The sequence below is a fragment of the Mobula hypostoma genome, chromosome 11, assembly GCF_963921235.1.
Source record: "Mobula hypostoma chromosome 11, sMobHyp1.1, whole genome shotgun sequence".
Lineage (NCBI taxonomy): Eukaryota > Metazoa > Chordata > Chondrichthyes > Myliobatiformes > Myliobatidae > Mobula > Mobula hypostoma.
This window is the reverse complement of record NC_086107.1, coordinates 93,942,395-93,957,955: the sequence shown is the minus strand read 5'-3', so window position 1 is coordinate 93,957,955 and position 15,561 is coordinate 93,942,395. Positions and strand designations below refer to the sequence as shown.

The window sequence follows — 15,561 nt, the reverse complement described above, 5'->3', positions numbered from 1 at the left end:
TTAGCCTTAACTTTTCTTTATTTTCCCTACAAGTTATTGATTAGCTTTTAAATTTTTTTTTATTGCTATCATAGTGTCAAGCATTACTAAAACCTTTAGTTAGTAAGTTAACATGTTGTGACTATGCACATTAAGTAGTATAACTGAGCCCAGAAATTGCTAGGCGACTAATTATCATCGAGCTATATGTACCTATTTTTTTTTTGTTTATGTGGAAATACAATCTAGGACAGGCTCTTCCAGACCAACAAGCTGTGTTGCCCATTTAACCCTAGAATAATCACAGGACAATTTACTAATGGGTATACCTTTGGACTGTGAAAAGAAACTGGAGCACTGGGAGGAAACCCACACTGGTCATGAAGAAAACATAACAAGCTCCTACCAGATGATGCCAGAATTGAACTCCATTGATAATAGTTTTCTTAAAGAGCAATAAAGATGCATGGAAAATAATTTTGTTATCCATGTTAACTTCTCTATATCTGGTCATGATTTTGTGGGTATATTATGCAAAAGGTAGTTTCTGGACGTGACGAATATGTTAAACACTGTTATGTTGATTGTTTGCTCAGTATACTCAGTCTAGAATTTTATTTAATGGCTAGGTGATCTTTGTTTACATTTACAAAGCTTTATGCTTTTCGGTAATTATACATTTGGCCTTCCAAGTTAAAGTTCACAAAGTTACAGATGTTTGTAGGTTTGATGTTGGTATTGATGGTATGATCAAGTGAATAAGGTAAGCATATTATAGTTTTGCATTTACCAGTGATGAGGTCCTAGTTAAACTCATTGGCTTTGCCGTGTTATTTGCATGCCCAAAGCCAGCCTCCTGAAAAGATCACCTGTTTTAGCACCGCGTACAAAATGCTGGAGGAACTCAGCAAGTCTGGCAGAATCCTTGGAGAGGAATAAACTTACAACGTTTCAGGCCATGACTTTTCATCAAGACCAGAAAGGAAGGGAGAACAAGCCAGATTAAAAAGATGGGGAGAAGGGATGGAGTACAGGGCCATAGGTGAGACCAGGTGTGGGAGAAGGTGGTTTGGTGGAGGGGGTGATGAAGTGAGAAGCTGTGAGGGAATAGGTGGAAGGGGTAAAGGCTGAAGAAGAAGGAATCTGGTAGGACAGGAGAATGAACTATGAAAGAAAGGGAAGGAGGAGCAGAACTAGAGGGAGCTGAGGAGAAGAGGTGAGAGGGAATAAAAAAGGAGGGAGCAGGGAGAAATTATCAGAAGATAAAAGAAATTGGTCCTCATGCCATCAGGTTGGAGGTTACCCAGACAGAATATGAGTGTTGCTCCTTTGCCTTGAGTTTGGCCTCGTCATAGTACTAGAGGAGGCCATGGACAGACCTACTTTAACACTACCTCTCTGTCATTTTATACCCCTTGCCAGTCTCAGTCCTGATGCAGGGCTTTATCCTGAAACGTTGACATTTCCTTCTGCAGATGCTGCTCAACCCACTGACTTTCTCCAGGAGATTAATTGTTGCTCCTGATTCCAGCTTCTGTGGTCTCTTGTGCCTCATCTATTCTGAACCTTGTAGTGGGAGGAGATTAGTGGGCAAGCAGAATGATTCAAAGATGTGCTTGGAGCTTCTATGAAGACGATTCTATTGTCCCCTGAGAATCTGCCCAAAGTGGAAGAGGAGCGCTTGGGATGCATTGAGAACAGGAATTCTGCATTGGGACATACTACAAGAACAATGGAAGGAGTACCACCTAACAATTCCAAAAGTGTTTTCATTAATCAAGTTTTTAACTTGGATATCATTTGCCAATGATTACACAGTAGCTTAGCAGTTAGCATAACACCTTGTAGTGTCAGCTGTAAAATTGGGGTTCAGTTCATTCTGTTATCTGTCAGGGGTTTGTGCATTCTCCTTGTGGCATGTGCATTTCCTCTGGGTGCTCTGACTTTCTCCCATATTCCAAAGACGTATGGGTTAGGGTTAGTAACTTATAGGTTTGCTATGCTGTTGCAGGAAACATGGCAACTCTCAGCACATCTCAGACTGTGTTGGTCTTTGACACAAACAAAGTATATTTCGATATACATGTGATAATAAAGCTAATCTTCTTATCTTTTAACATTTGTATGTCTTTCATTCTGCAGGATATGGCTAGTACAGACGGGTTGTACCGAATTAGAATCCCAAGGAAGCCAGGCAGTGAGAGCTCCACCTTGGATTATGTATCATCCTTTGTTCGAGTGGTAGGCATCAATAAAATTACATGAGCTACAAATTCACCCAAAGAGTGTTTGCAGAATATTTCAGAACATTGTAATAAATCTTTTGGTCTAGTTGTATTGTGACCTGGCATCTGAAACTTATTTCAGAAGCAACTTCCATTGTACATGGTAGTTTCAAGATCAATATTCAAGATTATTTATCACGTGTACATCGGAACATACAGTGAATAGCGTCATTTGCATTAACAATCAGTGAACATTCAGTTCAGTGAAGCTCTCATCACCCTTTGCTTTAAGCACCGTAATACAAGGAGAAATTTGACTAACTGTCATTATGTTGAGCACATTTTGTGTCAATCCTTGACAAATTATTTTAGTTGGTGTGGGTCAGGGTGGGAAGTGGTAGCATAAAAGGAGAACATTGAGTGTGGAAAGATGGCTGTGGTCACAGAAAACTCTGATTTACTTGGTGAGTTTCTGGTTGGATTCCTCTAGCTGTGTTTACGGTATTAGTACCCTTGACTCAACAACGGTGAAATTTTATTGCACTACATCAGTAAGACATGGAAGCAGAATTAGGTATTTGACTGATTTATTATCCCTCTCAACTCCATTCTCTTTCCTTCTCTCTATAACCTTTGATACCCTTACTGATCAGGAACCTATCAACCTCTGCTTTGAATATACCCAATGAGTTGGCCTTGACAGCCGTCTGTGGCAATGAATTCCACTGATTCACCACCCAGTGGTTAAAGAAATTTCTCCGCACCTCTATTCTAAAGTAGGCTCAGTAGCTAACCATTTGTTTTTTTAAAAAAAATTATCTTTTAGGTTTAAATCTACTAATTATGATCTGAAACTTCCATAATTTCTTGAACCTCTGCCCCGTACTGATGCTGCTCAACCTGTTGCATTCCTCCAGCGGATTGTTTGTTGCTCCCGATTATAGCATCTGCTTCTCTTGTGTCTCTTGCAATTCTGCGAGAATATTGGTAAATCTGTCCATCTCCTTTAATTGGAGAATTAATGGACAGTGTATAAGAGCATAAAATATGACAATGCAATACAGGTAACTTTAGCTCACAATGTTGTGCCAACCTTTTAACCTACTCTAAGATCAATCTAACCCTTCCCTCCTCCATTTTTCATCCATGTGCCTACCTATGAGTTTCTTAAATGCACTTAATGTATCTGCCAGTACCACCACTTCTGGCAGAACATTCTACGCACTCACCACTTTCTGTGTAACAAAAAGAAATTTGCCTCTGACATCCACTCTTTGCTTTCCTCCAACCACCTTAAAATTACATCGCCTCATATTAGCCATTCCCGCCCTGGGGAAAAGTCTCTGGCTATCCACTCAATACCTGTTATCATTTTGTACTCCTCTGTTAAATCACCTGTCATCCTCCATTGCAAAGAGAAAAGCCCTAGCTCACTCAACCCATCCTTGTAAGACATGCTCTCCAATACAGGCAGCATCTTGGTAAATCTCCTCTGTGTCCTCTCTAAAGCTCAACATCGTTCCTATAAGAATACTGTTGCTAGACTACTAAAACTAGGATGGGGGGAGCATATTACTCCAGTACTAGCTACTTTGCATTGGCTTCTAAGATCTGTTAGAATTAATTTTAAAATTCTCTTGCATGTTTTTTTTAAAGCTCTCCATGGCCTGGGACTAGAGTACATCACAGAATCCCTTTCATTTTATAGTACTGTCCGAGCACTCAGAACAACTTCTGCCTTAAATCTAAGCAATCTCCCTCAAAAGATAATTGGCAAGTCAGCTTTTTTGAACTAAACTGTGGATTTCAGTACCTAAAACAATAAGGGATGCAGACTCAGTTGGCACTTTTATACGCCAGCTCAAAACTTATTTATTTAATTTTGATTTTAACTATTCAAAACCCGGACTCCAGCAACGACCATGGACATATTCAAAACCCGGACTCCAGCAACGACCATGGACACCTTCACAGCGATTGCGCAACCACCAACTGCGACGCCAGCCTTGAACTCCAGGCCGGGTCTTTATGTGCTGCTGTTGTGACTTCCGTCTCCCCTTCCCCCACCACCACTCCACAGCCCCTTCTTCCTCAGATCCCACCGTCAACTCCTGGGCCCTCAGAGGCTCCATCTTCCTCTCACCCCAACCCTCCCCTCTCCATTGACACCCTCAGCCTCCCTCCTCCCGCCTCTGATCCCAGCTCTCATCCGTGTCGGGTCTTTACCATCCCCTCCGACCCTCAACTGTCGGAGGCAGAACGCTCTGTCCTCAGTAAGGGCCTCACCTTTGTCCCCCTTCGCCCACACCTCAGCGAGTTCCGTGTTCGCCACGATGCGGAACTTTTCTTCCGCCGTCTCCGTCTCCGAGCCTACTTCTTCGGCAAGGACTCTTCCACCCCCACCGATAACCCCTTCTCCCGTCTTCAACCCTCCTCTTCTTCATGGACACCCCACTCTAGTCTTCTGCCTGCTCTGGATCTCTTAATCGCTAACTGCCGATGGGACATCAACCGTCTCGACTTCACCGCACCTTGTCCCCATTCCAACCTCACTCCTTTGGAACGCTCTGCTCTCCACTCCCTCCGCACTAATCCTAACCTTATTATTAAACCCGCCGATAAGGGGGGTGCTGTTGTAGTCTGGTGTACTGACCTCTACCTTGCTGAGGCACAGCGACAACTCGCGGATACCTCCTCTTATTTACCCCTCGATCATGACCCCACTAAGGAGCACCAGGCCATTGTCTCCCACACCATCACCGACTTTATCCGCTCAGGGGATCTCCCATCCACTGCTACCAACCTTATAGTTCCCACACCCCGCACTTCCCGTTTCTACCTCCTACCCAAGATCCACAACCTTGCCTGTCCTGGCCAACCTATTGTCTCAGCTTGCTCCTGCCCCACCGAACTCATTTCTGCATACCTCGACACTGTTTTATCACCTCTTGTTCAATTCTTTCCGACCTATGTTCGTGACACTTCTCACGCTCTTAAACTTTTCAATGATTTTAAGTTCCCTGGCCCCCACCGCTTTATTTTCACCATGGATGTCCAGTCCTTATATACTTCCATCCCCCATCAGGAAGGTCTCAAAGCTCTACGCTTCTTTTTGGATTCCAGACCTAATCAGTTCCCCTCTACCACCATTCTGCTCCGTCTAGCGGAATTAGTCCTTACTCTTAATAATTTCTCCTTTGGCTCCTCCCACTTCCTCCAAACTAAAGGTGTAGCTATGGGCACCCGTATGGGTCCTAGCTATGCCTGCCTTTTTGTTGGGTTTGTGGAACAATCTATGTTCCGTGCCTATTCTGGTATCTGTCCCCCACTTTTCCTTTGCTACATCGACGACTGCATTGGCGCTGCTTCCTGCACGCATGCAGAACTCGTTGACTTTATTAACTTTGCCTCCGACTTTCACCCTGCCCTCAAGTTTACCTGGTCCATTTCCGACCCCTCCCTCCCCTTTCTAGATCTTTCTGTTTCTGTCTCTGTCTCTGGAGACAGCTTATCCACTGATGTCTACTATAAGCCTACTGACTCTCACAGCTATCTGGACTATTCCTCTTCTCACCCTGTCTGTTGCAAAAACGCCATCCCCTTCTCGCAATTCCTCCGTCTCCGCCGCATCTGCTCTCAGGATGAGGCTTTTCATTCTAGGACGAGGGAGATATCTTCCTTTTTTAAAGAAAGGGGCTTCCCTTCCTCCACTATCAACTCTGCTCTTAAACGCATCTCCCCCATTTCATGTACATCTGCTCTCACTCCATCCTCCCGCGACCCCACTAGGAATAGGGTTCCCCTGGTCCTCACCTACCACCCCACCAGCCTCCAGGTCCAACATATTATTCTCCGTAACTTCCGCCACCTCCAACGGGATCCCACCACTAAGCACATCTTTCCCTCCCCCCCTCTCTCTGCATTCCGCAGGGATCGCTCCCTACACAACTCCCTTGTCCATTCGTCCCCCCCATCCCTCCCCACTGATCTCCCTCCCGGCACTTATCCGTGTAAGCGGAACAAGTGCTACACATGCCCTTATACTTCCTCCCTTACTACCATTCAGGGCCCCAGACAGTCCTTCCAGGTGAGGCAACACTTCACCTGTGAGTCGACTGGGGTGATATACTGCGTCCGGTGCTCCCGATGTGGCCTTTTATATATTGGCGAGACCCGACGCAGACTGGGAGACCGCTTTACTGAACATCTGCGCTCTGTCCGCCAGAGAAAGCAGGATCTCCCAGTGGCCACACATTTTAATTCCACATCCCATTCCCATTCTGACATGTCTATCCACGGCCTCCTCTACTGTAAAGATGAAGCCACACTCAGGTTGGAGGAACAACACCTTATATTCCGTCTGGGTAGCCTCCAACCTGATGGCATGAACATTGACTTCTCTAACTTCCGCTAATGTCCCACCTCCCCCTCGTACCCCATCTGTTACTTATTTTTATGCACACATTCTTTCTCTCACTCTCCTTTTTCTCCCTCTGTCCCTCTGAATATACCTCTTGCCCATCCTCTGGGTTCCCCCCGCCCTTGTCTTTCTTCCCGGACTTCCTGTCCCATGATCCCATCGTATCCCCTTTTGCCTATCACCTGTCCAGCTCTTGGCTCTATCCCTCCCCCTTCTGTCTTCTATCATTTTGGATCTCCCCCTCCCCCTCCAACTTTCAAATCCCTTACTCACTCTTCCTTCAGTTAGTCCTGACGAAGGGTCTCGGCCTGAAACGTCGACTGCACCTCTTCCTACAAATGCTGCTTGGCCTACTGCGTTCACCAGCAACTTTGATGTGTGTTGCTTGATTTTAACTAACTTCTTTTTGTCTTTTATTTTCATGTTTGTACTTTATCCCATTGTAGATCCTCTATATGAAAAGTTCTCTCTATATAGGTTATTATTATCATAACGAGGCAACCAGAGCTGAAATTAGTGGGACTATAGGAATTAGTGGGAGTAAATCATTCAGCCCCTTGACTGATCTGATACCTCAATTCCACTTTCACATGCAAATACTATATGCCTTGATTTCCATTGTATCTTAAGAATCTGTTGATGGTCTGTCACAAACATATAATTTATTAATCTCTGTCTTGATCATGTCTGTGGGGAGTGAATGAAGATTGGTGCTGTTCCTTAGAAATTGTATTCCTCTATTGATCTAGTGAAGCAAAGGAGGTCCTGGGATTGGTGAGTAGAGGCAGGAATGCAAAAGCCACGAAGTTCAACCAAGACAACAGTTATGTGCAAAGTGCCCATTTCTGGTAACTGCACTTTAAGAAGGATGTGTATGCTCTGGCGCTGCAGGGGGGTCTATTAGATGGGCAGTGAGGCAGTTCTGCTATAAGATTACTTTGGGCTAGCTGGTGTTCTCCTTGGAGCAAGAGACTTGATAGGAGAATTGACAAGTGTTCAAAATTTTGGTGGTATAAATGCAAGGATGTTGTTTCCATTAGCAGATAGTTTAGGATAGGGGGAGGGGGGCATAGATTTAAATTTTCAGCTAAAATATGACAGAAACCTTTTTTAAAACTTAAAATAGGTAAGGGCAAGAATTTGCTGCTTGCAAGATGGAAACAGTCAGTGGCTTCAAAGTCAATTTGTTTGGCACTTGAGAAATAAAATCAAAGAACATGTATTATCAAGCTATGTGTCACTAGATACTACCCTGAGATACATTTTCTTGCAGGCATTTACAGGAAAATAAAAAAATAGAATAGAATTAATGAAACGCTACATGTGCACAAAGACTGACAAGCAACCAATGTGTAAAAGAAGACAAATTGTGTGGAAAACATAAATAATACTGAGAACATGAGCTTAAAGAGTTCTTGAAAGTGAGTCTGTAGATTGCAGAATCATTTCAGAGTTGAGGTGAGTGAAGTTATCCACACTAATCTGCAGTGGGACACATCATTGTTCCATTATCATGAATTCTTCAGCTTTGATGCCACAAATTTGGAGATTTGGAGCAGGAACTGAAAAGGTTCACAGATAGGACTAAACCTTAGTGGTGAGTGATTTGAAGATGGGACTTTGACTTTGGCCAGCACTCACGTCTAACATACGTAGTTCATAGTTCTTATCCGTGAAATTATGGCAACACAAATAGTTTCTTTAGCTAGAGGTTGGTGAGTCTGGAATTCATTGCCACAGATGGCAATGGAGGGGGTAAATTTAAAGCAGAGGCTGTTCAGTTCTTGATTTAGTAAAGGTGTCAACGTTATGGGGAGAAGGCAAGAGAATGGAGTTGAGAGGGATTATACATCAGCCATGATGGATGGTGGAGCATACTTGAAGGGCTGAATGGCCTAATTTGTTCCCATGTCTAATGGTCTTTTTTTTTTGTAATTCAAATTTTTATTATTATTTATTCTTGTTTTACAAAGTGGCAGAGCATGTTATAGAGCAGATAGAGTACAGCATATTTACACAGCCATCCCATGACAGGAAAACAAGTACAACTTAGAAACATAAAGAAGTTCTAATTTGTTTAAATTAACATACAACCAAAATTGATCCCACGCATCTTGCACTTTTCCCTCACTGTTAATTCTTCCCAACATGTGTTCTTATAATGAAATCTTAATCATTTCCGTAGTCCATTCCTTCACAGTGGGACATCTGGGTTTTTTCCAGTTTTGCAATATAATTCTTTCAGCTGTGATGAGACCCACCTTTAAAATAGTGAACTTGTCATTGTTTACATTAGGTATCATTGTCCTTTCACCCAGGAGACAAAGCCGTGGGCACAAGGGCAGTGTGGAACCCGACCAGTTCCCCAACAGATCAAGAACTTTACACCAAAATGGACGAACCATGGAACACTCTCAAGTCATGTGAAAATATGTGCCCACCTCATTTTTACATTTCCAGCATAAATTATTATCAACAATCCCCATTTTGTGGAGTCTAGTTGGTGTTCAATAATATCTGTATATTGAATAATCTTATATTGAATAATTTTCCCTCTCGCTTCCCTAATATGTCTACCCACATTTGATAAAATATCAGACTACTCATTATCTTCAATATCACTTTCAAGATCCTTCTGCCATACTGCTTTGAGATTGTTACACGATTCACCCACAGAATGCTTGAACATTTTATAAAACGCTGATACTTTATGAATTTCCTGTGGTAATGTAAAGTATTCAGTTAAAGAGTTACTTTGTGGGTCATCGTTCTTGAGTATGCTACTAACGCAATGTCTTATTTGCAAATACTTCCAAAAATTTCCTTTATCTACAAGGTTGTATTTCCTCTGCAAATCCACATATGACATAAAAATCCCATTCTCATAGAGATCACGTATTGTATTTACACCTTCAATCTTCCATTCTTTCCAATACACCATTCTTTTTCCAATGCGTATCTCAGGGTTATTCCAGAGCGAGGAGTATAACTGGTTTAAATGTGACATTCTACAAGCTTTATGAATTGTACTCCACATACTCCTTGAGTGAAATAGTATAGGATTTAGATTGGTCTTGTTTTCCACATGTTGTGAGAGGATGTTAAGGGGAGAATGTGGTGCAGCCAGGCTCTGTTCTATAATTACCCAATCTAAGTCAACATCAGCCCTGTCCCAATGTTTAGCTAACTTGGTCATTTCAAAGGATAATTTCTTTTCAAATCTTTTTATTGTTATACAAAAGAAATAACACTCGTACTTTGAAGTAACAACACTTACAATATCTCAAAAAAGACATTATCTTAAAGATTGAAAAAAAAAATTGGTGATAACAGAACAAACCTACTAAGCAGAATAGTGAGGGGAAAAAAAAGAACCCATTCGGTGTACAACCCCGGAGCCATGCGTCATATAAAAAGCTTCTAAAAATAAACATCAAACCGCCAGCAAGAAAAGAAAATATACCAAAAAATTTACAATTAGATCGTGGAAAAAATCTATCAATTAGCTCCAATGATAATAACAAGCAAATGAGCCCCATCTTTTCTCAAAATCAAATATAGGTTCAAAGGTTCGACTTCTAATTTTCTCCAAACTAAGACATAGCATCACTTGGGAGAACCATTGTGACAAAGTGGGAGCTGATATATCCTTCCACTTCAACAAAATGACCCTCCTAGCAATCAATGTAACAAATGTAATAACATGTTGGTCAGACACAGAAATACCATGAATATTTTGAGGAATTATTCCAAAAAGCACAGTTAATTTATTAGGTTGTAGATTAATTTTAAGTGCTTTAGAAATTGTTAAGAAAACCGACTTCCAGAACTGTTCCAATATAGAACAAGACCAAAACATATGTGTCAGTGTAGCTATCTCAGTTTTACATCTATCATAATGACTATCAACATTAGGAAAGATTTTAGAAAGTCTCTCCTTTTTCAAATGATAACGATGTACAATTTTAAATTGAATCAATGAATGGCTAGCACAAATTGAAGAAGAGTTAACCAACTTCAAAATCCGCATCCAATCCTCCATCATAAAAGTCAAATTGAGTTCCTTTTCCCAATCCTGTTTAATCGTAGATAAAGGACGCTTATCCACTGTAATAATAAATTATAAATTCTTCCAATAGAACCCTTGATTGAAGGATTTGTACTCATAATAGTATCTAACAGGACAGCCTCCAATATTTAAGGAAAATTACTTAAATATTTTTGTAAAAGATATCTAACTTGAAGGTATTGCAGAAAGTGTGAGTATGAAAGAGAATATTTATCAATTAATTGTTCAAAAGACATCAATCTATCTTTAAATAAATCCAAAAAAGAATTAATACCTTTATTTTTCCAAAGTGATCAAAGGATAATTTATATGCCCTGACATCTGGTAGACTGAGTCCACCCATGTCCCTGAACATACACATCTTACTCATATTAATTCTGGGCTTCTTCTTATCCCATAGAAAATCCCTGATAATTTTGTTGTACTGCTTGTAGATCAAATCTGATATATTTAAAGGAAGCATCATAGAAAGATAGTTAAACTAGGTGCAATGACCATTTTAACTACATTGATTTTATCCCAGAGTGACAGTCTCAGTGCCCCCCACTTATCCAGATTATTTCTTATCTTACTCAATAATGGGTCATAATTTAAAGTAATTATTTCATCCAAATTCTGACTAAGTTTGACCCCTTGATACTTCATTCCAACTGGCACCCATCTGAAATTAGATACTGAGTTTGAAAAACACAATTTTGACATTGGCATAGCCTCAGATTTATTGCAGTTGATTTTATAATGAGATACCTCAGAGTATAATTGAATTGTTTTCATTAGTGGGGGTAAGGAGTTAGAAGGGTCCCGAATCAGTAATAAACTATCGTCAGCCTATAGCATCAGCTTATGCTCCCTTCACTCTGACATTTGGATCTGCTCTAATCATGATTGCCAGTGGTTCCAAAAAAATCGTAAATAACAGTGGGGGGAGGGGGCAGCCTTGGCGTGTACCCCGTGAGATGTTGAAAAATGGGGATATGATACCATTTGTAATAAGTGCAACCTTAGGCTTTTTATACAAAATTCTAATCCATTATTTAAAGATAGAGCGAAACCCAAAGAATGACAAGGCTGTGGTTAAAAATCTCCATTCAACCCTGTCAAAGGCCTTTTCGGCGTCCAGGGAGATGGCAGTAACTGGGATACTACTTGGGGAGTTCTGCCATATTAAGTGCAGTAATCTCCTTAAATTGTCAGTTGAGGATCTGCCTTTAATGAAGCCAACCTAGTCAGTATTAATTATAGATGGCAATACTTTCTCTAATCGCAAAGCCAGTATTTTAGTCAGTATCTTACAGTCCACATTAATTAAGCTTATAGGCCTATAATTGGAAGGATCTGTTGCCTCCCTGCCTTTTTTTGGGATCAACGATATTAATGCTTCATTAAATGTATTCGGTAAAGATTCCAAATTAAGTGCTTCTGAATAGATTTTTATTAGAATAGGAGCCAATATGTCCAGAAATTTCTTATAATATTCAACTGGGAAGCCACCCATACCTGGAGATTTCCCCATTTTCATAGCCACAATAGCTCGTCTGACCTCATCCTCAGTGACTGGGGCATCCAAGGACTCAGCTTGTTGTGGGGATAATGTAGGCAATTTTATGTTAGCAAAAAACTGATTCAGCTCCTGGTCATGGTTAAACGGTGATGCATATAGATGTTCATAGAACTGTCGAAAGACTTCATTTATTTCTTTAGATGATGACACTAATGTATCCCCTTTCTTAATTACAGGTATAACACTATTCATATTCTGCTGCCTTAAATATCGTGACAGCAGCTTACCAGCTTTGTCACCACCTTCGTAGAAACTTGTTTTTAATCTAAATAATGCATATTCTGCTTCTTTGTTATATGTTATTTAGCTGGAATTTCAAATTCCACAGATCTTTGTAAAAATCATTGGTATATTGTCTTGCTAAAACCTTTTCCAATGTGGTTATTTCTGCCTCCAGATTTTTTATTTGCTCCATACTTTCTTTCTCCCTTTTAGATGTTTGTGCTATTAATTTTCCTCTTATATACACCTTGGATGCCTCCCATACCGAGGACAGCTTTACTGTGGTCCCTGCGTTCAATTCAAAAAACGAAGTCAGATCCTCAGCCAGCTTATCACTGAAATCCTCATCTTTTAACAGCATAGTATTCATTCCCCTCCTTCCTCTTTCAGTATTTAAATCAATTTGAATTCCAACGGGTGCATGGTCTGATAATGCTATCGGCCAATTTTACAGTCTATCACCTGTTCAACAATGGAGTTGGATATTAGAAAAAAATATATTCTAGAGTAGGATTTATGTCGATGAGAGAAAAATGTATATTCTTTTCTGGATGGATTCACCAATCGCCATATGTCCACCAGACCGATATCCTCAATAAATTGAGGTAAGGCAGCCCTGTCCCTGGGTACTGGTGATGTCTGTAATTTGCTTTTATCAATAACAGGGTCCATTACTTGGTTAAAGTCTACTGCTAAAATTATTTTTCTTCCTTGGTGCCTAAAATTTCGTTCACCTTGCTAAGAAAGTCTGGGTCTTCCTTATTAGATGCATATATGTTACAAAGTACTACTTTCACCCCATTAATAAGTGCATCTATACAAATTATCCTGCCTGCCTTGTCTTTAAATTCTTCAAGCAATACAAAATTAAGTTTTTGGTTAATTAAAATCGTTGTCCCATTTTGTTTGCTATTAAGTGATGAATAGAATACCTGGCCCACCCAATCTCTTCTAAATTTCAGTGCTTCAACATCTTTAAAATGTGTTTCCTGGACAAATGCAACATCAATTTGTTTACCTTTAAGGTATGATAATATCTTTTTCCTCTTGATTGGGTTTCCACACCCATTAATATTCTATGATATGAAATTAACCATTTTCATGTCCTAAACTTCATGTACATATGTGCAAAAATATACATTTTCCCGGATGGCTGATTCTGGAATGCAATAACTCCAAAAAAATAGTCCAAAAAAAAACCCTGCTGTACTCTATCCCCGTGCTCAATTATTACCAAAAAACACTGCAAATACTGCGCTCTCAAACAACAAGTAAACAACCAACATAACCCAAAAACATATAAATAATATATTCCTGCCAGATTAACTAACAAATAAAAACAAACAGGCAGGATAAGCTCCACAAAGAAACAGAAAAGAAAAAGACACATGATATGGTCCGCAAAGTGCTGTGCCAGCTAGCAAGCCTCAGCCTAATCAGACCACTTCATCCAGCTCCCCACCCACTCTGTTATACGTAAAAAGTTATCTCCACCTATTACTGTGATCAAATCCTGTCTTTCAGTCAATGCCAGTGCCACAGTTTTTCTGAATGAATTTCTCTGCTTCTGCAGCAGTAGTAAAGAACTTGTTCTTTCCTTTTCACGTGAAGCGTAGAACTGCTGGATAAGCAAGTGTGTACCTCATGTTGACTTTTTGCAGCATTTTCCAAGCCATAGTAAATGCTCTCCATTTTTCAGCCAATTCTCTGGACATATCTGGAAAGAAGGAAACTTTGCATCCCTCCCACTCAACTCCTCTCTTTGCTTTGGCCAATTGTAGCACTTCCTCTCTGGCCGAAGAGCGCGAGAATCACATTAGGACCAGCCTGGGGTGGCGGTGGGGGGGCGGAATGGGATCCTTGCCTGGCCTGGGAGCGGAGGCCAGATGCGCCCTCTCAATCTCAAACTCTGTGTTCAGTTCGATGCCAAATCCTTTGGACATGATTCTTTACACACATTAAATCAGACTGCCTGTTTCTGCACCCTCCCTTAGACTGATCAGCCTGACGTTGTTACGTCCGCTCCAGTTCTCAAGCTCCTTGACGTGGTTCCACAACAGGTGCAAGCATTTATTATTCTGCTCGCTGGCACCCACCAGTTGCACAGTGGTGTCCTCCACACTAGAGAGGTGGCCCTTGGTTTCTGTCAACCTCTCCTGAATGGCATTGACGGAGTTCTTCAACTCCGTTGTCATTTCCTTAATCATAGATACATCAACAGCTACCACGAGTAGAGTGGAACTCATACGACTAACTTCAGCCAGTAAATTCTCCATGTTGGAGCCTTGGTCCGTCTGTGTCGTTAGCATGGTTTGAACTTCAGATTGTGGCCTCTGTCTTGTAGCCACGTGGCTCGCTGTAGTGCTCTTAGGTCTACGGCATCGTACAGAATTATCTCTCAAAGTTGTTATTAGCCCTTTTAGTGAAAAAAAATGAACAGTTTTTAACTGCAATACAGCTGTATCCAGACAAAGCAGGATAAATATGCTCTAATTAATAGAATTTCATGGTGGGTTGTCGGAGATCTGCTAACGTGCAGCCATCTTGCCCGGCACCCACGTGACTCCCCCTAATGGTCTTATTTTAAAAAACTGTTTATCCCTATGCACTGCTGGCGATGTACAGTATCACTAACAGCATATCTCAGTCCAGGTTAAGGCACATATATACAGTTAAAAGGTTACATGGACAGTTGAAAGGAGAGAAAAATCATAAGAGAAAATAATTAAGACTGACAAGTTGGTCCAGAATTTGATAGGTAATGTGGTTATTTAAAGAACATAATAGCAAGGCTAAAGATGCAATGCAAATAGTCTGTGGAGATGCAGTAGGTGGACACAATATAACATCAGTAGGTTTTGCATTTGAAATTTGCTTGTTTATTATGTTTGTACAGTTATATATCAGTCAGCTTATTGGATGTCTTACTATATTTAAGCTAGTGGTTAGCATAACGCTTTACAGTGCCAGTGATCGGAGTTCAGTTCCTGTGGCTGTCTATAAGGAGTTTGTTCGTACTTCCTGTCACCATGTGGGCTTTCTTCCACATTCCAAAGACTCTTGGGTTAGGATTAGTAAGTTGTGG

At 40.9% G+C, this 15,561-nt stretch overlaps 1 protein-coding gene across 4 annotated transcripts in view; it reads left to right on the top strand.

Moving 5' to 3' along the window:
• The window catches only part of emc10 (ER membrane protein complex subunit 10), a 103,651-nt gene that overhangs the window by 30,059 nt on the left and 58,031 nt on the right, over positions 1 to 15,561 (top strand). For all 4 annotated transcript variants that reach the window (XM_063062539.1, XM_063062537.1, XM_063062538.1 and 1 more), the window contains one exon: positions 2,122 to 2,220. In XM_063062539.1, the coding sequence (XP_062918609.1) occupies positions 2,122 to 2,220 (99 nt within the window). The remainder of the gene's footprint in view (positions 1 to 2,121; positions 2,221 to 15,561) is intronic.